This window comes from Zootoca vivipara, chromosome 6, assembly GCF_965207765.1.
Source record: "Zootoca vivipara chromosome 6, rZooViv2.hap1.1, whole genome shotgun sequence".
In the NCBI taxonomy this organism is placed as follows: domain Eukaryota; kingdom Metazoa; phylum Chordata; class Lepidosauria; order Squamata; family Lacertidae; genus Zootoca; species Zootoca vivipara.
Window position 1 is genome coordinate 68,963,135 of NC_142589.1, and position 27,606 is coordinate 68,990,740.

A 27,606-nucleotide genomic window follows, 5' to 3' on the forward strand; every position below is an offset into this window, starting at 1 on the left:
TGCTGTGCTATGAATCAGCAAGCCTTCATTAAAAAAAGAATCAATTATTAATGGAGTGAAATTACTAATGGATTACAGCTGTGTATGGAATGCAGAGGGATTTAACAAGCACTTATGGTTTTCTTTACGGAATGCTTGAAAGAACAGACTGTATGAAATTCTGTGATGACTTGTAACATAGCCAACTAAAGAGATCTCTAAAAGGTAAAGGGACCTCTGACCGTTAGGTCCAGTTACAGATGACTCTGGGGGTTGCAGTGCTCATCTCACTTTACTGGCCGAGCAAGCCGGCGTACAGCTTCTGGATCATGTGGCCAGCATGACTAAAATGCCATTTAGTTTCCCGCCGGAGCGGTACCTATTTATCTACTTGCACTTTGACATTCTTTCAAACTGCTAGGTTGGCAGGAGCAGGGACCGAGCAACGGGAGCTCACCCCATCATGGGGATTCGAGCCGCCGACCTTCTGATCGGCAAGCCCTAGGGTCTGTGGTTTAGACCACAGCGCCACCCAAAGAGAGCTCTAGTTCTGATTTATTATGGTTTTGGTGAGACGTCAGCTTGTTAAAAGAAACAAGGAGATAAACACTGGAAGTGGTCCAGAAGTCTCGGCTGGACGCTGGATTGCTTTCGGCTTCAAAGCAAAATGGAGGCGTTGTGGCGTACTTATGAGTTTTCGAAGGAGGGGCAATGTTGAAGAAAGTTGACTGATTGTAACATGAAGAAAAGAAGAAGATAAACAAATATTTCACACAGCTACAGGATATAAATTTCCTCTGCAAGTTAACGGATATGGATTTATAAAAATACGGTCAATAGTCATTACATCAGTGGCTGCTAGAACAAAGGAGTAAGATCGGAATTGTGGAACTTAGACTAATTAAGAGAATTGGCACAGGATCAACTCCTGAAAGCCAGAAAACGGGAAGTCATCCAAAAATCTTTAATTCGGAACTGTTTAATTTGCACTTTTGATTGTATTGTGATGTGGCATGATTTGGTATTGTATTCATGTGGCCTACATTGGATTGTTATTAATAAAAAACTAATTAAAAAAAGAGAACAAGGGAGGTGTTTTTAGTGAGTTCCAGCATCCCTTTTTCTAGAAAAATAGCATTGCTTTTGTGGAAGATGCACAGTAGCAGTGCTGCAAGTGATGACTACAGAGTGGAAAGGAAATTATGTCTATCAGCATCCTTACTTGCTAGAAGGACGGGGGTCTCATCCAGAAAAGCAGAGTCACATTCAGTAGGGCTGAGTTGAGTCACCCTAAGTAGGATCACAACAGACAAGGAAACCATAGTTGGACAAAACACTGGACCAATACAGGGGATATATTCTTTATTACAGCTGGAACAGATGAAGGTGTCTGGTTTTGCTATTAGAAATTGGGGTAAACCCACTGGAATTAAAGGATCTAAGTTAGTCATGTCCATTAACTTCAATGGGCATGTACTGAGTAGGACTGGCATTCGAAACAATCATTTGGGATCTACACAACACTTCACAACATATTTGTTTGTTTGCTTTTAATATATTTTTATTAAAGATTTCTTAGTTTACAAAAGTACGTGTATTTGTCTCTTTTTCAAGTTGCATTTTCTACAGATCAATTTCAGTTGCTGTGAGACATTAGTGTTACATTAGGAAGAAAAGGGGGAAAGAGGTGGGGGGAATGAGAGTTGGGTGGGGTCAATGCTTCTATTCTTAGTGTATGTGTGGGGTTTTGTGACAGCGTCACTTGTGTGGGTTCTCTTTACTATTCGCTTGTATTTCTTTGGTGATGAGAGAGGTTGGGGGTGGCCTAGGGCCTAGGGTGTGGTTGGTTGTCTTTGCTTGGCTTTAGTGAAATTTGTTTTCGTGTGTGAGTGGTGTGCGTGTGTGTGTTTGGATCAGTTTAGCCAGATTGATTTGTATGCTGTTGGTGGCTTCTTGTTGTTGTCTTGTTGTCTATTTGTCCCCGTGTCAGTTTCAGTGTGTTGGTTAATTTTTCTAATAAGGTTGTTTCCCATACTATGTGATACCATTGGTCTTTGCTTACTCCTGAAAGGTCTCTCCAGTGTCTGGCTATGATGCTTCTGAGAGTAGGTGGGTTATGAGCTCTTTGTGATGTGAGTTGGCATTATTGTCTTGGAAGTTGTTTAGTAGGGCCAGTTCTGGGGTGTCTTCTAATACTTGCTTAGTTATTTTGCATATTTCTTGTATGATTGATGGCCGGAAGAGTTGGATTTTAGGACATTCCCACCACATGTGGAGGTATTCACAACACATTTGTTGAATTAAGAAGGTGCCTCCAATTAATCATGCCATTAAAAAAAGAGTTTAAAATGTTAATTATTTTTAATCAAAGTCCCAATAAATCTATGGGTGGCAGGCATCACCTCAATAGAGGTCTGCCTGCTTCTCCCAAATGGAAGGGAATACCTCTTTTGAGGTCCATGCATCTTCTAAACTAAAACACCTTTTAAAATTATCTGTTGTTTCTTGTATGCAAATACAGTTAATAAAAGTGATTAATATATATCAAGTAAACTGTTAAGTTTTTGGCAATATTTTTTAAAAAAATGGAATTACAGCCTGTTTACAAACAGTGGTAATTATTTAGCGGGCAATTTGGTGTGATGGGTTATTTTTGTTAAAAATCAGAACAAAGCAGCTGAAGGCCTTGGGGCCCCAAGATGGTCCAAAACATTAAAAGTTGGAAGGACGACAAGGTGCCTAAAGAGTTGATTGGCAGACTAAACCACTGGACTATGCAGAGATGGCGAGAATGACTGGGAAAATCAGAAACCAGGAGGATCAAAACTTGAAAAATTAATGGGAGAAATTTACATGATATTTGACAGACTACTGTAAACATTTGAACTCTTTGACAGGTCTTAAATAACTCTTGTAATGTTACATAGACTTTGGATACAATGGAGGCCTGAAAATTAGGAGGATTTATGGTATGCAGTTGAAAAAGTTAACCAAAGAGGGGAGGGGGGAAGTCCCAAGATTTGAAAGAATCTTGTGTAATTTTCATTATTTTTGATTTTGGATGTGAATGAATTTGTAAAATCAAATAACAATTATTATTTTTTTAAAAAAACACACAAAACATTAAAAGTCTTTGCAGTTTTCTGCACTGCTACTAATAGCTCCAGACTATTTTACTTCTGTTGTTTAGAGGCTAACTTTTCTCCTTTATTGCATTCAGATATTTGCTATTGCCCTTGAAATGCCGTAATGTTCCAGAAATGATCCTCTTGGGACAAAATTATCCATTCCAGTGGATGGCTGGTAAGTTCACAGTTTGGCGACTTTATGGCTTCTGATATTTTCCTCTTCGGTTTGCAGGAACATTAATAATCTCCTTTTCCATACAGCAGCATCCAGGGGGCTGAGGCAAACAAGAATGTGATGGTTATTGGTTTAGAATAATTTCACTGCTCCTGTGATTATGCTGAACAAAAATGGCATCCCTTCACTCTGCTTTGTGTGTTGGACTCAGGAGACAGGTCCAGGTCAGAGAAGAGGGTGGGAAATGAGCATGGAATCATTCCAGGATGCAGCGGTTCTGGAGTTCACAAAGAAAGGAGATTCTAAAAGGCTTACAGCTTGATCCTATATGCTGGCTTACACTGTCTGTACTGTTTTGGCTTATACTGCCGAAAAGCAGAGGTCTTCATGCTGACATGTCTGCACACCTTTGAAGGTGGGCAGCGTTGGTACCAGACCATAGGCCATGCGAGTGATCTAGCAGCTTGGTGGGCTACAATGGGGCTGCCAACCAATAACCTGTGGACATTTGCTGGGGGTCAGGCCCAGCTGGCCAATGAGCACTGGCTGGGCCCACTCCTGGAGGAATACATTGTGGCTGTAGAGACCAATGCAGGAGAGACATGTTCACATCCTAGTATATTGTGAGCAAGTGGTGTTCTTCTGCCCAATAGCTCCAACTTTACTCTCTGCTGTCTTGAGCAGGATAAATAAACCAGGAAACTTTGGCTTCCTATAGCATCCCATTCAGCTATCACCATTTGTTGTTCTCCAGTAAGCCACAACCACTAGCCAACCACAAACCATGAGCTGGTGTTCTTTTACTAAGTGTGGGAGCAACAAGCCACAACCCCTGATTTGAACATTAATAGGAAGCCCAGACTTTCTGGCTGGTTTTCCCCATTCTCACCAGTGGAAAAGCAAAGCAGGAGTGACTGGGCCATGGGCACCCACATCCTCTTTTGATATAAACCACAACAAGCCCGAAATTCAGGCGTATTGTGATGTGCAAGCTCTGCCACTCTAAACATACATATGTGAAAGCAACTCCAGCTGAAATCATTCTGAATAAACCTGACCAAGCTTGGGCTATGAAACAGCCTACTCCAGTAGATGATGGAAAGGCTCTGGGGAGGGAGGGAGGGAGGGAGGGAGGGAGAGAGAGAGAGAGAGAGAGAGAGAGAGAGAGAGAGAGAGAGAGAGAGAGAGAGAGAGAGAGAGAGAGAGAGAGAGAGAGAGATCAGACTTGGAGCTTTAAAGCACAGAGCTGTACCTGGAAAGCACAAGGCAAAAGGTGGCTCAGTCCTTCCCCTCTGTTGCCCAGTAAGGGAATTAAGATCACCAAAGGAACTTGTCTAGCCCAATAATTATCAGCTTGTGGTGACTAGGACGTGGGCTTCACTGGCTGCATTGGCATTGTGGAATGAACTCCCTGCTTAAATATGACAGACCCAATTGTACTGGCACTCTGCCAGTTTTTCAAAACACAACAGGCATTACCTTGATCTCTTCACCTGGGCCTCCTGCGTTAATTGCTCTGCTGTTTTAATGTGTTTGCCTCACTGTGTATGCATACTGTTCAATTTTTTCATTTCAAAAACCGGGACACACATCTTCCGGGACACACTCCCAGGTGAGTCACTTGACCCTTGCCGCAACCTCACCCTGGAAAAAGCGCTATCTCAGAGTGCATTTTGGAATGCTGCGTGAGAGTGCGACATGAAAGCGTGGGAGATCACAGCACCCAAAATGGCTTTTGCGATCTCCCACAAAAAAATGGGATGTCCTCTTTTTTCCTGGACACTTGGCGGGTATCCATATGCTAATCATGCATCATTAAAATAAAGAATAATTAAAAATACACCGTAATTAAAACCAAAAAGAAAGAAACTATCCCTTTAATTATAAATGTCCATGATTAGCACATCTATCTAAAGATTGTAGATGTGCTAATCATGGGCATTTATATTTAATGGGATTTTTTTTCTTTTTCGTTTTAATTACAGTGTGTTTTTGATTATTTTTATTTTAATGATGCAGTACAATGTGGGTTCCTATGGGCAGATCTACACTCACGGTTTTTAACATTAAGGAAGGGTTTGATGATGTATATGGACCCATGATGTCCTACTTTTAATGTTCATAATGTGCTATTAAAATACGACACCAGAAGGGACTGAAGAACAACAGCAACCAGCAGTAGGGAAACAGTGTTTTGACTATTTTAAACTATTGGTTTAAAAATGCTTTAGTGTACAAGTATGCCTGTGATGTTTTAGAATGACATATCTAAAATTGTTCTAATAACATTAAACAGGTCAGTGTAGATCCAGCCTAAGTTTTGCAAATCTCTTTGAAGTCATCTTAGCATTAAGTGGCATGCCAATTAAAATATAATAATAATAATAATAATAATAATAATAATAATAATAATAATAAACCAGTTACAGCAATCTTACTAATATTAGAAGTCTTTTGCCTCCCAAGCATGTAGGAGCTCAGCAATGTTTGTCTCGACCATCCCATTGGGCAGCTTCAAGTCATCAGAGCTGTTCCCATTGAAGTTTCCACATGGGGCACACAGCTTTCCTGCGAGGGTCTTCTTGACTCCCACTGTCACCTCCCCATCAGAGCGAAGGTGAACCTGCACCTGAGAGGCCTGGTTAATCAGGATTCCGTCCTGAATTTCGCTCACAGATATGGCTGGGAAAATCCTGTAGGGCAGCCTTACCAGGCGTCCATTTACCTGGAACACATAAAGAATGGGACATGAGATCTGGCGCTGAGTGAAGGCCAAGAAGCCAGCAGCAGCCTGAGAACCAAAATCCGCTCCAGCCCCGCATGCTATCAGATGGAACACCCCAGAAGCTGTTCTTCAACTTTGCAACTGGAAGTCAAGAAAACACTGGAGCCTATTATGAATAAATGGAAGTTGCATGCTCTAGCTCAGGTAATATCAAATGAATACAATGAAGAGAAACTGCCAATGGATGCTGCCTTTGAATTCCCACAGAGGTTAGTCTTTGAGAGATGAGATGAAAAGTTCTGAGAACAAAAGTCTTATTTGATTATGAATTCTCCCCATTGATTCGCTTTAACACTGCTGCAGAGCAAAAGTGCAAATGTGAACGATGATGAGATCCTTCCACAGAATCATAGGGTAGGGCAACTATGAGGCACAGAATCTGCTTGTGCCCCCATCAGTCCATGCATTGGACTAGGAAGCAAGCACAACACTTGATTACAGTAAAGACGAAATGCTTCTTTAAAAAAACGAGGGTTTCTCAGCGGTTCTGGATCTACACCCCTGGCATAAACAATCAGGAGATCCCTCCCACACTGGACCAGTTCCCATGTAATGCTAAACTGTGCTCAGATCTTTTAAGCCACTTCTCCCCTCATTCATTCAGGAGTAGGAATAAATTCACCTGCAGTTTTTCACTACCAGGAATTGAGATTCATTAAACAAGCCAGCTTCATCATCCATCGTTTGAAATTGGCATGTTTTGGAATTGCCAAGAATCTTTTTCTTAAACAAAAATATATTGATCCCCAATTAGTACATAATGAGAAGCCAGGCACATCAGGACATAAAACTGAATCAAGGTTTATTCCTCTTCCTGGCTGTGCAGGAACAGGAAGGGACAGCAATCGAGCCCAATAATTTACTAATGGCTCTCAGATCTTAACACTGTTCCTCCTGACTCTCTCTTACCCATGTCCTGTGGTTCCTTTTAAGAGTGATGGATGCATTCTGGAAGAAAACATGGACCGCTCTCCCAACTACCAAGACATCGTCACTGTCCTTTCCGATGCTCACTGACACCCTGAACCAGTAGGGGGCACTTTCATCACAAACGGTGGCAATGTCATAAACCCCACTGCAGAGGTACTTGCGCGAAGCACCATCAAAGGTAGAGAGTTGGGCTCCTGGAGTGAGTTTGCACTGGTATTCCTTGCTTTCACAGCTGCGCACGCCATTTCTAAGCATGCATATCTCTTCAGCCTGGCATCTGGTTTTCTCATAAACAAGTTGACCTGTGGCATTGCAAGTTATTTTTTCTGTGCAGTTGCTTGAGAAGATATTCTCTCCAACCTGTAAGGAAATCCCAGACAAGGGACATAGCTGTGAGATCTGGAAAAGAGTCCGAATGTTCAAATACACTGCTTTTTTGTTGCTTATTTTATTCATTTGAAAAATTGGCCTGCTGCCATTCCAAGATCTACATGTAGGAATAGAAAGAGACACACTGAAGAAGTGTGCATGCACACGAAAGCTCATACCAAAATAAAAACTTAGTTGGTCTTTAAGGTGCTACTGAAGGAATTTTTTTATTTTAGAAAGAGACAGTGATCTAATTCCAGCAAATGCTTGTACAGTACCACAGGCACACCAGTTTTCATGCAACGTTCATGATGCTCCACCAGCAAAGCTGGCCTTACCTTAATGTACAGACCATTATGCACACAGCCGCATTTGTTTATAGGCACACATGCATCCCCATCAGACACGTAGCCGTCATTGCACTGGCAGCCTTCAAAGCAGTTCTTTGAGCATTGCACAACAGTGGATAAACTGGCACAGGTGAAATCGCAAGATCCAATACAAGTCTCATAGTGGCTGTTGGCTGGGCAGGTGAGGGCTGAGGAGACAAATCAAAGCCATGTTTACCAGACATTCTTCATTACATAAAATAGGAAAGAGTCTTCTTAAGAAGCAGGTTTTCTTTTCAGCTATTTTCTTTTCTCTATATTGTGTATATTGTGTTGTTATACACACACACACACACACCACTTTCCCAAGTTATGAGAAGTTCCAGGAACAGAACTGACCTGGGTTTGGTTTTCTTTGGAGGAGAGGTCACCAAAGACTTATGGCTTTTAAATAATAGTTGGGTTTCTTTACAAATATGCATGTCAAGCATAGGTGAAGTCAGAGACAGCAAAGTCTTTGTAAAAAGTTGGGAATCCACTGTCCTCAACAGATACCCACTGAGGTACGTGATCCCTGCAAGATGTCTCCAGCCTTCCAAACCTCAAAGCTCTGTCTCTCACGTTTCCTTTCTCCTTTGCTGCTTCTTATCAGGAATGGGGAACCTTCTGCTCTCTAGATGTTGCTCCACTACAATGCCCATCAGACACAGAAAGCATGGCCAAGGCATGGGGATGGTGGGAGGTGTAGTCCAGCAACATCTTAAGAACTGAACATTCCTCACATCGGGTTTTAATATGCTCATCTATTTTGTGTCTTCTCCATGGGTAGAAAGATAAGTGGGAGAGAAGGGCTTGAGGAAACAAGGCAGAAGACAAGAAAACTCATAGCACTGCAACCAACATAGCTCAACCAAAGGCTCATACTCCTTTGGGTATTGGAGAGACTCACTACTGAAAAGGCAGAGATGAAGAAACTTTTTCATTCAACTTACGACAGAAGGACTTTGTTCTCCAGGCTCCAATCTTAACTCCAGCAGACTGGCACGCAGCTGCATAGGCTTGAAGGCTTCGGCAGAGATATTCCTGCTCCCCTTCGGCCGCAGTCAAGTCATACAGGCATTGCTCAAGGTAATCCGAGGGGCTAACTAATGAGGAGCAGTCTTTGAATGGTCCTGTCTCGGACGTGATCATTCCACAGGAGTCGTCATTCTCATAGGGTGCTGTCTGGACTGTATCAAAAGTGGGGCATTCCTCACCACAGCCATTGGAGCAGATGGCACCATCCAGAGGGACCTGCCAGGAGGCCCCAAACTCATCCACCGTTTGTGCGGATTCCCTACTAGGCAGCATGAAATCGTCCCTCTCATCGCCATTGAAATTGCCACCCAGACCACACATGTGTCCCTGGTAGGTGCTGGGGACAGACACACGGACATAGGAAGAGGTATCATAAAGGACTGTGAGGCCAAGGGACGCCTGGACAATTATATTGATCCCCTCCTGAGTGATCCAGAGTTTCCCCTCGTCTCTATTCACTGGCAAAGTGCAGAATTCTTCATCCACCTGCATCAGCAAAGAAGAAAGAAGCACATTCAAGGGGGTTATCTCTGAGCACACGTGAATTCTCAAGCACACACAAATACAAAAGACACACACATATCCTTTTGCACATGCTGTTTTTCATACCAGTGATATAAAGCAATGTCATCATTATTTAAAAGCAATTTAATTATTATACCAAATGGTTTTCCTGTAATTTTATGACTGCAAGCCACATTGGACTCCCTTTGCATAAGAAGGGCACGTTATTCATTAGAAATAATAGGTGAAGGTAAAGGACCCCTGGATGGTGAAGTCCAGTCAAAGGTGACTATGGGGTGTGACGCTCATCTTGCTTGCAGGCTGAGGAAGCCGGCTTTTGTCCACAGAAAGCTTTCCGGGTCATGTGGCCAGCATGACTAAACCACTGCTGGTGCAACGGGACACCGTGATGAAAACCAGAGTGCACGGAAATGCTGTTTACATTTCCGCCACAGCGGTGCCTATTTATCTACTTGCACTGGTGTGCTTTCGAACTGCTAGGTTGGCAGGAGCTGGGACGGAGCAATGGGAGCTCATCCCATCGAATGGATTTGAACCGCCAACCTTCTGGTCAGCAAGCCCAAGAGGCTCAGTGGTTTAGACCTCAGCGCCACCCGTGTCCCTTTTATTTCAAATAGCATTAATAATCTGATATGAATGGCCCATACATACCATAGCTATCCATTTCCTTCCCCTTTCAAGGACGATAGTGTGCTGTTGAACAGAGACCACAACCTTCCTGATCTGAGCAAGGTGTCCATTTCCATGCTTCTCATTCTCCACCAAAATGGAGAAATTCTGCAGTCGAGGGTCTGTGCTGCAGACTTTGACTAAAGTGTAAGTGCAGGAGCCATGGAAGCGAAAGCTTTGTCCATCAAAGGAAATATAAAGAAGGTCACCAAGTGCTATAGCTGTACCATATCCTGCAGGGTGACAGCCTTGTATGCCGTTCTCCACCTTGCACTCCTCCTTTGCTCCACAGGAGAACTGCCGGCACTTGGTGACTCCGTTGTCCAGGCAGCGGCACTTCTCCTGGCAGGAGCTACTGGGATAAAACTCCTCTCCCTTTTTGGAGTATCTGCCCTGGTGCACACAGCCACACTCTGTAAGACGGACACACTGATCCCCACTGAGCACGAATCCAGGATCACAGGCACACCCTTCGGTACATGCAGCATCACACATTATTGGGGAGGAGGCGCTCCCACATGTAGCAGGGCAGGCATTTCCACAGAGTTCATAGTGGGAATTGTGTGGACAGGAAAAGCCTGGAGAGAATGAGTAGAGAGGTGTGTTATTTTCTTTCCCCCTGACCATTGTAATGTAACACAAACCACCTTGTATCTGCTAAGCCATGTCTACTACCGGTAAGCACTGTGGCTCTATTGTACCTCCACTGTCAGAGTGTGGGAGTGCTGTCAGCACTCCCGGCTGGCTGCCCAGGAAGGTATAAAGAAAAGGGAAAGTTTCTTACCGTCCTTTTTTATGTCACTATTACAGAGAGCTGCTATAGAACCCAGCCGCTTGGATAATGATGTTGTCCCAAGTGAATCTCCACCACCACCACCCCAATCTCTCCCACTTCCTCATTCATCACTTCTATGCGTGCTGCTACATGGCCTCTGTCTCTGAGCCCTTTGATCTCCTACTTTTAAGGCTTGCCTGGTTCTGGGAGATGGGTGTGTGTCTGGAATGCTTGCTAAAGACACCGTGTCAGTCAGCTGCCATTCCGGTCCTGCCTCCTCCTCTCCCATTATTTCTCAGCTTTTCCCCTCATCTGCCTCTGACCTGTGACTTCCCTCAAACCCCTGTTGTAAATCTATACTGGCTTCCTCTTCCTCCTCCCTGGAGGGGTCAGGATGGGGAGGCAGTCTCCACCATTTCTGTTCTGCCCAGTCCCTGACACAGAGACAAGTGTACATTGCTGGGAATCACAAGTGGGGAAGATGCTATTGCATTCAAGTCCTACTTTTGAGTGTCCCATAGGTGTGTGGCTGATGACTGCAAAAACAGGGAGCTGGACTGGATGGGCCATTGGCCGGATCCATCAGGCTCTTCTTAAATTCCTATGAGTCAGTCCACTGATCCGTCTAGCTCTGCAGTGTCTACCCTACTGGCAAAAATACTCTAGGATTTCAAGTACGGTTCTCTCCCAGTGGTACCTGGAGATGCTGGGGATTGAACCTGGGATCTTCTCTATACAAAGGCCAAGCTCTACTGTGAAGCTATGGTATTTCTCCAAGAGCTTAGGGAGCTAGACAAGCCATTAATATTAGCCCCTCTCTCACAGTATCCACTTAAAGAAAGCTTCCCACATAGAAGGAGCAACAGGATGATTCTGCTTGCCCAATTTCTGGTCCCTTGAAATGCCCTGAAATTCATGCATTATGTCTGTGCAGAATATCTGCCCAGAGGGTGTCCACACTCATTTCTGGAGCAAAATTGAAACTGAGATTCAGGAAGTAATACTTACTGCAGAAAGAGGCTGATCTCCATTTCCCAACCTCGATACCCAGAGCTTGGCAGGCTGTCACGTAGGCACTGATGGCACTGCAGAGAGTGTCATGAAGACCCTTGTATTTACAGGTGTCAAATACACAATCATCAAAATAGGGGGTGGGGTCAATGGTCTCATGGCACTGCCTGAACGGCCCATCCCTTCTCTTGAGGATCCCACAGAACTGGTCCCCCTTGTAGGTCTGTTTCTCTGCCTCACTGCATGCTGGGCAGTCACTGCATCCTGCAGAGCATCCTGGGACCTCCTTCAACTTCCAGCTGTCTGCAAATTGGATTTCATCTGTCGTCTGAGCTCCATCCTTCATAGCAAAATCATCGCTGGGGTCCTGATTGGCATTGCCACACAGACCACACACAGCATTGGCATAAGTGCCGGGAATAATGACCCTGGCATAACTGTACCAGTCAAAGCTGACTCTCAGATCAAAGTCTGTTTTGATGAAGCCATGGACTCTGCTGATGTAGACCTTCAGTTTATTTTCATAGGAGAAGGGCAGGTCCACAAAGACTCCATTCACCTGGAAAACATGGAAGTGACCATCCAGGGATTTTCAGTTAAATCAGAAAAGGATGATGATTAACTGATGAACAAATGTAGAATTATGTTCTGTACAGGGTTTTGAAGCTGGTGAAAGAAGTTAGTTGCCAGATGAGAGGGCTAAAATTCTGGGGACAAGGGAAAACACATTTCTTCCATGGACAGTTAAAACAGAAATCTATGCTATGAAGGCAGAGCCTCTATGTTCCACTGGCTTTTAGGCAAACTTGGCCATCTCTTTCTAAATCCTCTACTTTGCTCTCCCCGGGTCAGGTTCAGCACCAGATGCCAGGGATGATAGCTATCCTGCCTACAGCCCAGACAGCATTGCTATTTCAGCTACTCAGCTGCATTGCAGCTGCAACGTCCTGCTCACTCATCCTCTTCCCCTCTTGGCCCAGTGTAGCTGGCTGAAGAGAAACTTTTAGATAGGAGCTGAGTGGCATCTAGCATTGCATGTGTAGGAGATATAACATAGCAGCCACTCAGCACAGAGTAATTCTTCAGCTCCCATCCCCAAAGTGTTGCCAGGGAAACGAGTCTGCAAGGGTGGAGGGAGGAGACTGATTGGTGATGAATGAATGTCTCCCTACCCTTGTACCAGCTGGTCCTCTCACAGCAAAGTATGTAATCAACAGTTCCCCCAATCTTCTCTTGTCATCTAGCATTTATACCTTAATCTTGTGTGGATGCTCTTGACTCAGGCTGATGGTCATGTTGTAGACCTCTAGTGTCACCACTTTGGTGAAGGACACCGCCTTGCTGCCTCGGTTGTTGTTCTCCACCGTGACCAAAAATGGGGTGAGAGTGGGATCCTTGGAGCAGACTCCAGCCATTTGATAAATGCAGGTTCCCATGAAGTCAAATCTCTTTCCATCAAAGGTGGTGTAGTGAGGGTCTCCAGTTCCTATGCAGGTGGAATATCTGATGGGATGACAGCCCCAGTTCTCATTAACTAGGGCACATTTCTCTCTGGCCTTACAGGAATCCTGCAGGCACACGGCCTTCCCTAATCTGGGGTCACATTTGCAGCGACTACGGCAGCTTTCATCAGCCCAGAACTCTTCCCCCGGACCATAGATCCTGCCGTTATAGGTACAGTTGCAATTCTCCACTGGGATGCATGTTTCATCACTGAGGATGTAGCCCTCGTCACACTGACAGATCGGCACACAGGTATCATTACACGTTTCAGGAGCAGTTCGGTCAGAACAGGTGGCTGGGCAGGCATTTCCGCAGGACTCGTAGTGGCTGTTCTCAGGGCAGGATATTGAGGCCAGTTCAGAATCTGAATGAAACAAGGATTAAAACCCATTCAAGTCATTTCTTGGGCCTGTAGGTCTATCAAGATGTCTTTGCTAACTGAGATAAGTAAAGGGAAAAGGAAGTGACCCCTAGATGGTTAAGTCCAGTCAAAGGTGACTATGGAGTTCTGGCGCTCATCTCGCTTGCAGGCCAAGGTAGCCGGCATTTGTCCGGGTCATGTGGCCAGCATGACTAAACCACATCTGGCGCAACGGGACACCGTGACGGAAACCAGAGGGCACGGAAATGCCATTTACCTTCCCGCCGCAGCGGTACCTATTTATCAACTTGTACTGCTGTGCTTTCAAACTACTAGGTTGGCAGGAGCTCACCCCATCGCAGGGATTTGAACCACTGACTTCTGATCAGCAAGCCCAAGAGGCTCAGTGTTTTAGACCATAGCTCTACCCGCATCCTGATATAAATGCGCTCAAAGAGGGAATGAGTTGTTTTATTGTCAACTGACCTGGAAATAAGTAATAGGACCACCAAATGGGACGTCAGGCCAACATGGCTTCCCCAGGGCCCTTCTGATAATTTGCTATTCTTTTATGGCGTCATTTTATGTATGGTTGCCATTATGTATACTGCTTCAAAATACCAAGAATTAAGCAGAATATAAATACATCAAATAAATAAAGTCACTGAAAAGCAATCTTATTGTAAACTCTCCCATCCCAAGAACTTCGGAGAGGCATGTATGCTTTGATACATCTGTATCAGAGGACTCATTTGTGTGCCCACCTGTGATAGAAATAAAATTGCTGGGGCATATGGGGCAGGGCCTTCTTGGTGGTGGCCACACATGTGCAATTTGCTTCCAAGTGAGATCTCTGCAAATTTTTCAGTGGGCCCTAGAGGTACATTTGTTCTCTATCACTTTTATGATTTTAAGCAGTTTATTGGCTTGCAGCTGCTACTGCTTTTATTCTGTTGATAATTGTGGTTTTATGACAAATTGTTGTTTCTAATTCTAGTATTTGGGGGGGGGGTGTTTTTAAGTGTGATGTTTTAAATTACCTTATGCTACATTTGCTATGGGACACAGGTGGTGCTGTGGGTTAAACCACAGAGCCTAGGGTTTGCCGATCAGAAGGTTGGCAGTTTGAATCCCCGTGATGGGGTGAGCTCCCATTGTTCGGTCCCTGCTCCTGCCAACCTAGCAGTTCGAAAGCATGAACATGCAAGTAGATAAATAGGTACCACTCTGGCGGGAAGGTAAACGGCATTTCCGTGCGCTGCTCTGGTTCGCCAGAAGCAGCTTAGTCATGCTGGCCACATGACCCGGAAGCTGTACGCCGGCTCTCTCGGCCAGTAAAGCGAGATGAGCACCGCAACCCCAGAGTCGTCCGCGACTGGACCTAATGTTCAAGGTTCCCTTTACCTTCACCTTTACATTTGCTATGTGACATGTTTTTCCTAAAAAGTAAAATTTTAGAAAAACTATTCTAAATACACAAACAAATTTGCAATGTCACGGTTAGCCAATCAAGAAGAAAAAAGTGGGGGGAAATAGCAAAACTGCTAGATCATGATGAGGTTTTCTGGAGGAAGCTACGCAAATATACACATTCACCCCTGCATGGTGATAGATGTGGGAGGGACCTGTCTATAGTGATGCTTTGTGATTGGCTATGTTGTTCAAAGAGCTGATTGGCCATAGCACAGGAGATCTCTGTAAAAGGAACTTATACTGGATAGGTGGCAGATGCAGCTTTAGGATCTCCTGGAGATATTATCCTTGCAAGCTGGTTCCCCACCAACCCCAATACATCTGCTTAGGATGTAAACCCAACATGAAACTTAAATTACCTGATAAGACAAAAGGTGGTAGAGCAAAGCCATAGCCTTCATAGTTTCGGCTACCAAAGACCAAGACGCCAAAAGGAGTTTCAGGATGTGCTAAAGAGATGGACTGATGCCTGGGCCCCAAGTTGTATACAGCCCATGAATAAGGTGATCCGGGAATCATTCTCCATTGAACGCCTGTGATAGCGGTCTCATCTCGGGTAATCCTCTGGGTTTCAGAGCTTTTTGCTATGATAACGACATAGTTCTCAAAATTCTTTATTCCGTCAACGTGGTAGGATAGGCCATAAGATGTTACGGCTGGGATGTTGATGAGGAACGGGTCGTAGCCTGTGTTTCCCGACTTGAGGCCAGTGAAGAAGAAGAGGACCTGGATCCCAGCATTAGCAGAGATGTAAAAGGCATTAGGGAACTGGATCTCAAACTGCCTAACTTCTCCAGCCACCATGTCTTGAAAGCCTTTCTGTGCTCCCAGTTGATAGTCAACACGAGTGTCCTGGGAAGCCACCACATACGCAATGTCAGGATTGGTCTGGAAAAACACCGGAGGGACGACAAAGGTGCTGCCCCAGCTGGAGACCGGCAGCAGCTGCTCGACAACGTGGTCACACTGAGAATTTTGCACCACACAGACATGCCCACTCAAGACAGCCACGGGTACCGATGACTCGATCCTGGTGCCCGACAAATCATCAGAGCTTTGCAGCTGGGCAACCTGGAATGCCCGGAGATAAACTGTGATTCTTGTCCCTGCGTCGTACGATGTCCCACCGAAGAACACATTCCCTTTTAGGAGAATCTGAACTGTGGCAGGATACTGCGATGCTATGACTGCGAATTCTTTTAAGTAGATGGGTGGTTTGGTACTTGATGGTGTTACAATGTAATAGGTTGTGCCAAGTTCATGGGATGGATACAGAGCTGTGGTTGCCACGGAATACAACTTCCGGTACAGTAAAACAGCAGAAATGTCCTTGTCGGCCTGAATCTGAACAGACTGGTCGAATCTGGTGCTGCCTTTCATCTCTGCAGTCTCTGGGATCTGAACAGGCACCATTTCACCTTCCCCAACTGAATAACTTTTCCGGAAGGCCGATCGACTCACTGACACAGTTACTTCAGTCAGGTTGTGATGGCCAGTGAGGAGCAGCTGAAAGTTTGTTTCGGAGGCTCGACTCGTCTCAAAATTTTCCATGAAGGCCGTGACGAATTGTTTCCCATAGTACCTTGCGCTGGCGTGACCTGAAGAGATTAGGACATAAAGTACACAAAACGATTTTTGGCAAATGATAGCAATGAAATACCAAAGCAAAAAGGAAATCAGATGAAAAGAGAAGGTATCATATATCAGGGGTTGGACTGCAGTTCCCATCAACCCTGACCATTAGACATACTGGCTGGGTTTGGATGGGAATTTGAGCCCAACAGCATTTGGAAAGACACAGGCACCCCACCTTTGGTTTAAGCACAAAACATTTGGCCTACTATCTGTTTCACGACACCACATTCTGCTTTGCAGCAAAACCTCTCTGGTTCTGCTTGGGTTTTTTTTCAGTCTATTCTTTGGATTAGGAGAGAACCCACATGCCAATCATATGACATCATTATGACATCACCATTGGCAGGCGAGTTGTCCTGTCCATCTGTCAAAATCCCTTGTGCAGGGTTCTGAAGCGCCCAACAATGTGCCAACCCTATGCTCAGTGCTTTGGAAAGTGCCCGGTATTGGGACTGGAAAAGTGATTCTTTCTCACCTCCCCATCAATTGATGTGGGCAGAGGGTGGGGGGGAGAAAAAGAAATCTGCTATTTGTGAGAAACCATTCTCGCAGCCAATGCATGCGGGGAAACATCGCTGCTTCCTTTGGTTGCACTCGCCTGTTCCTGGTTTGTTTTAAGTGTTTTAATGTTGCATTTTAGATTCTTGCAACCTGCCCTGGGACCTGCTGGTGAAAGGCAGGTTATAAATTGTGTTGTTGTTGTTGTTGTTGTTGTTGTTGTTGTTTTAAAAAATAGGGTGCAGATTCAGAAATAAATGCATTCCCCAATCTGGATATGAATGTTCTGTATGTGCATCATCAGCACATGAAAAACAAGCAGGAGCAATATGGGTGCTCTATGTGCACTTTCCTAAGGTATAGAAGAGAAATAAAAAAATTCCTTCAGTAGCACCTTAAAGACCAACTAAGGTGCTACTGAAGGAATTTTTTTATTTTACTTCGACCCAGACCAACACGGCTACCTACCTGTATAGGGGGGGGAGAGAGAGAGAGAGAGAGAGAGAGAGAGAGAGAGAGAGAGAGAGAGAGAGAGAGAGAGAGAGAGAGAGAGAGAAACACCCAGAAGCTGAAGTGAGGAATGCATATACATCTTAATTGCTTTTGTAATAATGTTGGTCACCCCTTTTGCAAAAAAAAGGGGGTGGTGGCTGGGAATTGACTGACTAGATTCTGTCCTCGTGATTTCTTCCTCTACAAAAGTGCACAATTGTGCATGCACTGTTGTTGAGTACAATGGAAGGTTCTCCCTCTTTCCTCCTCCTCCCCCCACCTCACCTAAATTTTTAAGGGGCTCTCTGAACCCTCCTGAGCAGATTTGGGGAAGGCACAGGTTCAGAGCAAGGAGAGAGGGGATGTTCCATTGCACAAGGGTAAATCCTTGAGCTAACGGAGCAAGTGAATTGGATGCCACCCAGGGACTGTTAGTGGGCTAAACCAGTGTAGCCTGATGTATTGTCTCCCCCTCTCACATTTATATATCCAGCACATCGTTGTGGTCTGTGAGAGGGGGCCTCTTGCAGAGAAGATCTGACCAGAAGCTCTGCTCCACATAATATAGGAAGTGGGCATTTGCCGTGTTGGCACTTGAACTCACTCCAGTTACATATCAGACAGACATCATCTCTATTATCTCTTTGGGGCCTATTGACGAGCTCCTTGTTCCAGCAAGTTTTTCCAGTGCCATCTCTCTCTCCACCCCATTGCAGTCAGTCTCTGTACTGGACTTGAAATTGTTGCTGCTTATTATTGTTAAATCACTGTGGAGTGTTTATGGGAAGTGAAATAAATAAAATAAAACAAGCCACTGCTATTTGTGCTTAAGTTGTGGCCAGATTCAGGTACATCCAGTGGCTGCAGCGGATTCCTCAGTGCTGGGAAACTGTTCAAAGGTTTTCAGTGGAAGAATAGATTTCACAATATTTGTGGATTTCTGGTAGTGATTAAACAAATGCATTCTGTTCAGCAGAGATAAGGGTGATGTAGGGAGGGAGGCATCTCGATAAAACTGCTTTCTACAAAATATTTTTATTCTCATTATGGTGCATCTGTTTTTACTAATTGCAGTGAAGGTCATAGTTTGCTTTTTTCCGAGTTAATGTGTAATACTGTATTTAATGTGGGATGTAATTTGGCCATTAGGTCTAGGCAACCTGTGGCTAGATGTTACTGGACTCCTATTCCCATCAGTCTCAGCCAGCATGGCGAATGGTGAGAGATGATGGGAGTTGTAGTCTAGTAAATATGTGGAGCGTGATCAGGTTCCTCATTGTTGTGCTGCCTAATGATGCATACTGATAATTGCATGTGTAACCTGAAAAGGAAAAGGGATCTGATCCCAGGTTACTCACTGCTCAGGAGCATCAAACCAGCCAGAAGGGTGAGGATCCTCAGCATCGCCATAGCTGCAAAACAAGGAATTTTGGAATAAATATTAAACATGATTTCAGGACTGGGGTCTTCTCGATTCAGAAAGCTATGGTAGTAATGATGGAGCTTTTCAAGTGAAGTTGCTCACCAAGGGAAGACTGCTTACTTTGACTGAACAGGCATGCACAGCCAAACTTCCTTCTTCCTGCCCAATGCCTTGATCCCTGACAGCTTCAAATCACTCCAGGAGGCTCAGCCAAGGGGGCTGTTTGATGTGACCAAAGTACAGCTCTCACCAAATTGTCCTGACTCAGTTCAAGCTTCAGACTTCAGCCAAATCCAGAGTACAGCCCTATTTTTTATGTGAACCTGCCTAATTTGCACTTCCCCTAAACAATCAAATCACAGCTCTCTGTTGAAATTCGTACCTCTGAATTTTGCAGTGAAGTTCTCCAACCAAAGTGTAATAAAAATGTATATGTTAGGGGAAATTGTGCATATATTAGTGAAAATATCATGCAAAAATCCATTATATATGGGGAACCTGCATGCAAAAACATGTACATTGGGCAAAATGGCATATAAAAAATTGCACTGATATGCTTCCAAATTTTCATGGGAACTTTAAAAAAAGAAACTAAAATTGCACACTGATGCAGAAATGTGGAGAACTGAAGTTCAGAAAACTGAGAGAAACCAAAATTGACAGATTCATCCACCCCTACATAGACTCACTCTGCCAAACCAACCTCACAGGAATGTTGTGAGGATAAAATGGGATGGTGGAGAAGAATAAGCTACCTGAGCTCTTTAGAGGAATAATAGGGGAGAAATGGAAGAAAATGGTCACAATAAAAATGCTCAGAGTCCAAAGCAGCCTCTTACCTTTCACTTTTCAGCAATTCTAACTTGGCTTGAGGTGTAGGAGAGAGGAAAACTGTTTCTCTGCTGCTGTTCCCCTTTATATAGAGAGAAGGGCTCAAAAAGTGAAATTCCACAGAACTGGTCTGAAAGCTCTATCTGTGCCAGGAAGGCAGCTGCAGTTATTTTATCTGCTTGTTTTGTTTGGTTTTCTCACCCACTCTCCCTCCCAAAGGAGCCAAGGGAGAGGCGGCAAGCTACACCTATCTAAATCTGTATTTCTGGCTCCTCTGATTGATTTATGCAATTGTCAAGAACAGCTTGAGAGTTTTGAAAGACTGAAGTCCTCCAGATTCCACCTGACTGTAAGTTCTTGAAGAACCGCCTCCCTGCTCCTCCATCCACCTTATCCATCTGACCTAAACACATGCAGGCTCTGCGTGATTCCAGCTTCAACAAGTCACTTCTGCTCCAGAAGAAGGGTATCAGGACCCAGCAGCCTGTTGAGAGATAAGCTGCTCAGTTTTAATTTAAACAGCCAACCTCTTGGAAAGCTTATCCTAGTGCATATATTTGATGACAACAATCAAATATATCATAGTGCATATATTTGATGACAACAACAGCAAGGTCTTGTGTAGTTGCAGATTCTAAACCATTGACTACGGCGGCCAACCTCTCACCAATCACATCTTCAGGGGCCAAAACTGATCTTGTGTATGTTTAGCCCAAGGTAAAAACCTGCAGATCACTATTCAGAAGTTATCAGAAGCCTGCTGATTTGCAGGCTGTTATACATCTTAGCAATCTAATTTATGCATTTATAAAAACAGAGTCACTCTCTTGTAAGGTAAAAAGAAGAAGATAAAAGATAAAAGACCACTGGACGGTTAAGTCCAGTCAAAGGCAACTATGGGGTTGTGGCGCTTTCTGCGTCATGTGGCCAGCATGATTAAGCTGCTTCTGGCGCAGTGGAATGCCGTGACGGAAACCAGAGTGCACGGAAACACCGTTTACCTTCCAGCCGCAGGGGAACCTATTTATCTATTTGCACTTGTGTACTTTTGAACTGCTAGGTTGGCAGGAGCTGAGACAGAGCAACGGGAGCTCACCCCATTGTGGGGATTCAAACAGCCAACCTTCTGATCGGCAAGACCAAGAGGCTCAGTGGTTTAGACCACAGCACCACCCTATTGTAAGGGCCAACCCTGTGTGTGTGTGTGTGTGTGTGTGTGTGTGTGTGTGTGTGTGTGTGGTCAACCTGCACACTTCCATCTGCAAAACAGGAAACTAAACAATGTCACCTGAAAGAAGAGAAATCATAGCAACACTGGCAAATGCTCCAGGCTGGATCCACACTAAGTTTGTTGAGCTTAGTTCCCATTGCAACATATGGGGCTTATGTCACGACTCACTTACCCTATCAATTACAGTGGGAACTGAGTTCAACTGAAAATGCTGGAAACTGAACCTGGGTCCTTTGTCATGGAAAATAGCTGTTCTATTAAATGATTATCCTTCCTCTTAATCTGTATCCAACCCTCCTACAGCATCCATAGCAAGTCTGCCATAATGCGCTAGCTATTGTTTTGTATCCTCACACTATGCATGCATGGGAGTCACTGAAGTGCCCACTGGTGGCTAAACAATCCTGATGTCACCTTTCACTGGCTTTCCCCAACTCCAGATGTTTGCGACTATAACTCACATAATCTCTGACCATGGGCCGTGCCCTGTCCCTATATTGTACACTTAACACGTGATCTCATCTATGCAAAATTTCGGGGCAAAATTCAGATTTCCTGGACAGCAAATGAGCAACAAGGCACCAAGTAAGAATTTGAAGTACCTGAATGCATGTCTTATTGCCAAGATAGGCAATAAAAGACATGTTGAGCATTCAGAAGCAACACAAAGCTACAATATCCAGCACACTTGGCAAATTACAATTCCCAAGATTCTCTGGGGGAAATAAGTGCTTTAAAAATGCACTGGGTGCACTATAAATGGATCATGCAGATGGTGTGTGGGGGGAACAGTGGGGAAATAATAAAGATAGAAGAGGGAGAGGGAGAGGGAGAGGAGCTTAATGGAAACCAAGAAAAAAGATTTCTTACCAGCCTCCTTCAGGTTTGATCCAGAGTCCGTAGAAAAGAACTATTGCTCAAGAGGTGTGAAGTGGACTTCAACCGAGATCTCTCGAACATAGGAATGTGGGGATTGGACTGGGAGGGTGGGAAATGGAAGAGGGGATCTTATGAAGGGCAAGCAGGAACTTGGAGGTGAAAAATAGCAAAGGGGGATTCTTATGCAACAAAGCAGTTGTTGAGTTTAGAGTACAAAAGTTTAAGTGGTCCTTGGTGGGGGATTTCCCCAGCTGCTTCATAGGAAACCTTTTGTTTTCCCCTTGACAAACAAAAGGAGCAGGATTACAGGTAGGTAGCCGTGTTGGTCTGAGTCGAAGCAAAATAAAAAAATTCCAACAGAAAAATAAAACACAGTAATCTATTAAACATTCCTTCAGTAGCACCTTAAAGACCAACACGAAAGCTCATACCAAAATAAAAACTTAGTTGGTCTTTAAGGTGCTACTGAAGAAATTTTTTTATTTTAAAAGGAGCAGGAGTTTCTCGGGAAATGTATCTGCAGTGTTACTGGGTTTCCCTTTCCCCATCATGGGTGTTGAGTACAAATGTGTGTGGGGTCAGGTGCAGAAAAAATGGGGGGTTATGGTGCATCCTTTGGGGGGGGGCATGACCTGAATATGGGGATGCAGAACTCTTTTTCATCCTGAGGGCCACCTTCCATCATGGGCAGATGGGAATGCAGTGGCAAAGCAGCACCCAGCAGGACTGAACCTCCTGCTTTCCATAGTACATTTGATGGGTTGGGGGACCATATGGTTGACAAACCGTTAGAGCTGTGCGCCGGAATTGCCCGAGGACCAAATCAGGAAGGTTTTGGGTGATCTGGGTGTTAGCCAACTCAGACTGAGACAACCCTGGAGCGCTGTAGATCAGTTTGGGTACCCAGAGTGATCTGGGACTCTCATAAGGCAGGAAGGAGAAGTTAGGAAGAAAGGAGAAACCACAAGAAGGTCAGATGTGTCTTCCCTGGAGGTGGGTTGAGGTGGGTGGCGGTGGATGCTTTAGATATGGAATGCAGGGTGCTCTCATCTGCCTGACCTCTCCTTTTTCCTGCCTGATGCCACATGAGACTCCTTTCTCCACAGTGCCCTGAAGCAGCACCTATCGGCCTTGATGCCTCTGCAGAACAGCTGCTAGGCAGGGTATTCAACACTGCAGGAATGAACTCTCCCACCCTGCTCTCAAGTTGATGGGAGACTGGCCCAACCTCACTGGCAGAGGAAGGGGGTGCAGTGGGTGTGGCCCACCCCAGGTGTCATCCCTGAGGGGGAGCGACATGGCCGCACCCCCGGGACGGCCGCCATGGGTGGCGCCCCCCTGGGACGCTAGCCCTGCTCCCCTGGGTGGCTAGTTCCTGGGATGCTAGCCCTGCCCCCAGGGTGGCTAGCCCCACCCCTGGGTGCACAGCATGTGTGCCGCTCCAGGTGCCGGAGCAGCTAGCTCTGCTTCTGCCCACCCTCTGTTAGCTACGCATGGGGTCCCCCATTTGTCAATGCCATACATATAGTGTCAGGTGTCAAGGGTTGGACTGAGGAGGAATGTTGGGAACCGCTCCCCCTTCCTGCACCTTCCTTCCCGAGAAGAGGAGGACAGTATAAATTTAGAACAGTGGTTTGCAGAAGGTCATAGTTCAGAGGCTGCAGAGGGGAGGAGCTGGGAAATATTGGGAGAGCAGCAGGAAAAATAAGCACCAGGGGAAAGACAGCTAACAGGCTCAGTGTCTCTTGAAAGCATTCCTGACACGCCCCCCTCCCAGAACAAGGCATGCATGAGAGTAAAAGAACAGAAAACTCAGAGGCAGAAAGCACAGATCAGCCAGCGCAGGGGTGACGTAGAATAGGAGGGACGGAGGGGGTAGGACTTTACTTGGAGCAACGCCATTATCTAAGAGAGACAGCATTCCTTCATCTCTTTCTGTGTGAATATTGAATAAACAACATGGTAAGAACTCTTCTTGTTTTTCTGCTTCTTGGCATCCTACCGTGAGAGGGATAGGGTCCCCTGAAGCCTTGACATCAGGTGAGTCGACTTCAAAGAAAGCATCAGATGCAGACTCCAGCCGCACTCCAAATTCTGCCTTTGCAGTCCTGGCTTGAAGTCAAGCTGTGGTAGCATAGATTCCTGCTGAAAGCAGGGCATCAGCTGCACTGTGCAGCAATGGGCTCCACTTGGAAGCTCCAATGGGGAATTTCTAGATCCCCTTGGTATCTGTTGAACTACAACACTCCCTGGCCCCAGCCAGCATGGCCAATTGTATGGCCAACAGGTCTTGTCATGCACAAGATCTGGAGGACAATAAATTCATGCCCCACCCCCCAGATTTGTGCACATGTCAATAAAAGAGTTGTGACATTTTACTGCAGATTGCGAGGTAGGATTTGCATAGACACATGTCTCTAGGACACAGTGTGCATTGGAAAACACCTATTTCAGTTCTTTGCAACATCGGGGGTTGCTCAATCCATTGCTTGAAAAGGCCTGGCATGGTTTTAGGGAACCGTACTTTATGGAGATGATGCAACTTTAGGCAGTTGTGGTTCATTTCGACCTGTGGTTCAATTTTGGGGAACTGTGGTGTCCATTTCAGGAGTGTGTTGCAATGGATTGCGGTTGTGCTTCTCCATGGCACAGCACTTGCTTAGCATGCAGAAAGTCCCAGGTTCCATTCATGTTATCACCACGTAGGGTAGAAGAGACACCCCGCCTGACACGAGCTGCTTCCTGTCAGTGTGAGGAATACTGAGCCAGGTATAAGGCAGCTTCCTATGCTACTAGACTATTTTCTGGTACCTGCTTTGATTGTGGTCCCTACTTTGTCTTTGCCTGTGCATATGGACCTAGCAATGTTTCATATGCTGGAGATGTGAGGAGGAGGGAAACAGACTGAAAGACTGAGATGTCCATCAATCCTTTTCCACTGTTGCTTAATTTTTCAAAATTGGAGGCTGACCTTCTCATTAGCATCTGCAGTGCAAGACAGTGCAGGACCGGAGATTGCAGACAAAAGCAAAACAGAATGCTGAATTTGTGCGTTTTCATATGGTACTTAACAGCAGGGTGAACCGTAGGGCATTGTGTTCAAGTAAATGTTTCAGATTCCGTTGGCCTATTGCAACATCAGAGTTTGTGCAAGTCCCTGTAAAGGGGCTGGGTCAGTCTTAGGGGACCATGTCTCTCATACAAAAGGGCTGATTCAGTTTTTGGCATTGTGCAACACTTTCAGAAGTGTGGTGTGGTTTGGGGCACATGCTATATCCAGTTCAGAGGACTGCTGCATTATCAGGAAACTTAGCTATTTCTTAGGAAGAGACCAGGAACCTGAAGCCAAAGATTTGGACGGTTAGTTCAAATCAAGATTAACTCTTGCATGGTTATTTAAATTTGTATCCCAGCCTGACTCTCCCCCAGGCACATAACAATAATTAAACTACATAAAAGCAAGTATGTGTTAAACTTGGATGTGTTAAACTTGCATCCTAGGCAGCACATTCCAGTTTATTTCTTGCATTTCCATCTCAACTTTTTCTCCAAGGAGCTCAATATGTACATAGTTCTCTTCCTCTTCATTTAATCCCCACAGCACCCCTGTGAGGTAGGTTAGGCTGAGAGGCAGCGACTGACCCAGGTTCACCCAGGGAGCTTCATGGCTGAGTGGGAATTTGAACCCTGGTCTCCCAGGTTTTAACCCAGCACTCTAACCACTACACCACACTCGCCAATGCAAGGGTGAGAAACCTCAGGCTTTGGGTACCTATGCAGCCTTCTGGGCCTCTCGATCTGGCTCTCTGGACTCTCTCCCCAGGTCACTTCCCTCACTGATTGTGCTTTATCTGCCTCCATTTCTTTTGCTTGGCTGGAACGTGTCCGTTGTAAAAGTGCCTCTTACCTACATGGATGGCTGCGCATATTGATGCCTCCAACTCTTGCGTGGCTGGTCTTTTGCATTAAAAGTTGCATCCATTGCCCACACACACCCAGAAGGTTGCCCACGAGAAAACACTGCCCTGTTCCCCCGTCCTTGCTGTGCCGTACTGCAAAGACCAGTTCATAGTGCAAAACCTTCATTAAAGTATCTTCCAGAAGCCTGGGCAAATAAAAAAAATGTCTTGGCAGTTCTCCTGCCAGGTTTCCCCTGGGAAGGAGTTCCATAATACATTTCCCAAAGCATCATCAGGACATCATAGATATGTTACAGAACAGCTGTGGTCTCAGGTAGAACCTGAGATCCAGGCATGCCCCTGTCCTGTCACTCAAATATACCGTAGTCTTTCACGCATACTCCATCGCAGTACAGTCGTACCTTGGATTTCGAACGCCTTGTGAGTGAAATGTTTTGGCTCCCGAACTGTTCTGGTTTGCGGATGTTATTTGGAACCCAAACGTCCAACACAGCTTCCGTGGATTCCAATTGGCTGCGGGAGCTTCCTGAAGCTAATCGGAAGCCACGCCTTGCTTTCCAAACGTTTTGGAAGTCGGACGGACTTCCGGAACGGATTCCGTTCAACTTCCAAGGTACCACTGTACAAAGGAAATCATTTACAGTTCCCTGGTCCCTGAGTCAAGTCAAATACACCCTTTGCTTCTATGCATGTCCGGAAGTCACGTAGAAGTGAATTCCGGTGCCGCACGACTGCTGGTCCCGGATTTTTCAATCCGAAACTTGGCAGCTATGCTTTTCAGCAGTCCTTCTGACGACCCCATGCACACTCTGTATATGTGTGCTTGTTTTGCAACTCGGTCGTGCTTTATGCATCTGATTAAATGTGCTGCAGTCATTGAAAGGTTACACCATGATAACTTTGTCAGTCTTTAAGGTGCCTCTAGGGATAGAGGAATCAGTCGGTTTTTGCTTTTCTTATTTCTCAGTCTAAGTCCTCACTGAAATTTGTCAGTATTTGTTGGCAAATTAGTTTTTTGGGGGAAAATCCATTTCCCCCCTTTTTTTCTTTTTTCTTTTGCAATCTGGCCCAAGTTTCCCTAATATAATAGGGATATAGGCATTTTTATGTGCACTTTCCCCTAATATACTGTTATAAATTCGCAGGGGTGCCCTAAACCCTAGAAATTAATAAATGGTAGGATTTTGATTATTTGGGATGTGAAGGGAGAAATGAAAGCAGGAATTCCTGGGCTAGCCTATGCAAAAAAAAAAAAAAAAAGACCTGGCCAAGCAAGACCCATTAAGAAACAAGATAGGGCCATTGAGGGCCATTGGCAATACAAAAGAACTGTCGTCCGCCCCCCTTCCCTGAGGTGTGAACAGAGATTGTGGATTTAGAAGGTTGTCAGGGTAACTGAGTGTGAGGTGGCACTGCACACGAAAGCTCATACCAAAATAAAAAACTTAGTTGGTCTTTAAGGTGCTGCTGGAAGGAATTTTTTTTATTTTGTTAGGGAAAAGAAGGTCATTCGGAAGGTGTGCTGGGAAGAAAAAGAGTTGAGAGCAAGGACTGAGATCCATTTTGGGCAGGCTGGCTGAAGACTGTCTGGTCGAGATGCCTTGGACT

At 45.1% G+C, this 27,606-nt stretch overlaps 1 protein-coding gene across 3 annotated transcripts; it reads right to left on the bottom strand.

Moving 5' to 3' along the window:
* Nucleotides 1-1,514: 1,514 nt before the first annotated feature.
* On the bottom strand, nucleotides 1,515-24,372 carry LOC118086741 (IgGFc-binding protein-like). 3 transcript variants are annotated; one of them, XM_088671147.1, is made up of 12 exons: nucleotides 22,070-22,162; nucleotides 19,977-20,050; nucleotides 19,073-19,126; nucleotides 15,449-16,687; nucleotides 13,006-13,619; nucleotides 11,750-12,311; nucleotides 9,949-10,544; nucleotides 8,688-9,258; nucleotides 7,705-7,904; nucleotides 6,977-7,357; nucleotides 5,721-6,007; nucleotides 1,515-3,382 (listed from the first exon to the last, which is right to left on the bottom strand). In XM_088671147.1, exons 3-11 carry the CDS (start codon nucleotides 19,122-19,124, stop codon nucleotides 5,726-5,728), a joined length of 4,497 nt encoding a protein of 1,498 aa, XP_088527273.1. In that variant the 5' UTR covers nucleotides 19,125-19,126; nucleotides 19,977-20,050; nucleotides 22,070-22,162; the 3' UTR covers nucleotides 1,515-3,382; nucleotides 5,721-5,725. The 3 variants fall into 3 exon arrangements, with proteins under 3 accessions (XP_088527273.1, XP_088527274.1, XP_088527272.1); XM_088671148.1 differs by lacking the exons at nucleotides 19,977-20,050; nucleotides 22,070-22,162 and adding an exon at nucleotides 24,081-24,372; XM_088671146.1 differs by lacking the exon at nucleotides 22,070-22,162 and having other exon boundaries at nucleotides 19,977-20,492.
* Nucleotides 24,373-27,606: the final 3,234 nt, after the last annotated feature.

Coding starts and splice junctions, on each gene's coding strand:
- LOC118086741 (XM_088671148.1), bottom strand. CDS start 19,124: ATGGCGATGCTGAGGATCCTCACCCTTCTGGCTGGTTTGATGCTCCTG. Junction 9,259..9,948: donor GAAGGAAATGGATAGCTATG/GTATGTATGGGC, acceptor TTGCTGATGCAG/GTGGATGAAGAATTCTGCAC. Junction 7,358..7,704: donor ATAATGGTCTGTACATTAAG/GTAAGGCCAGCT, acceptor ATTTCCTTACAG/GTTGGAGAGAATATCTTCTC.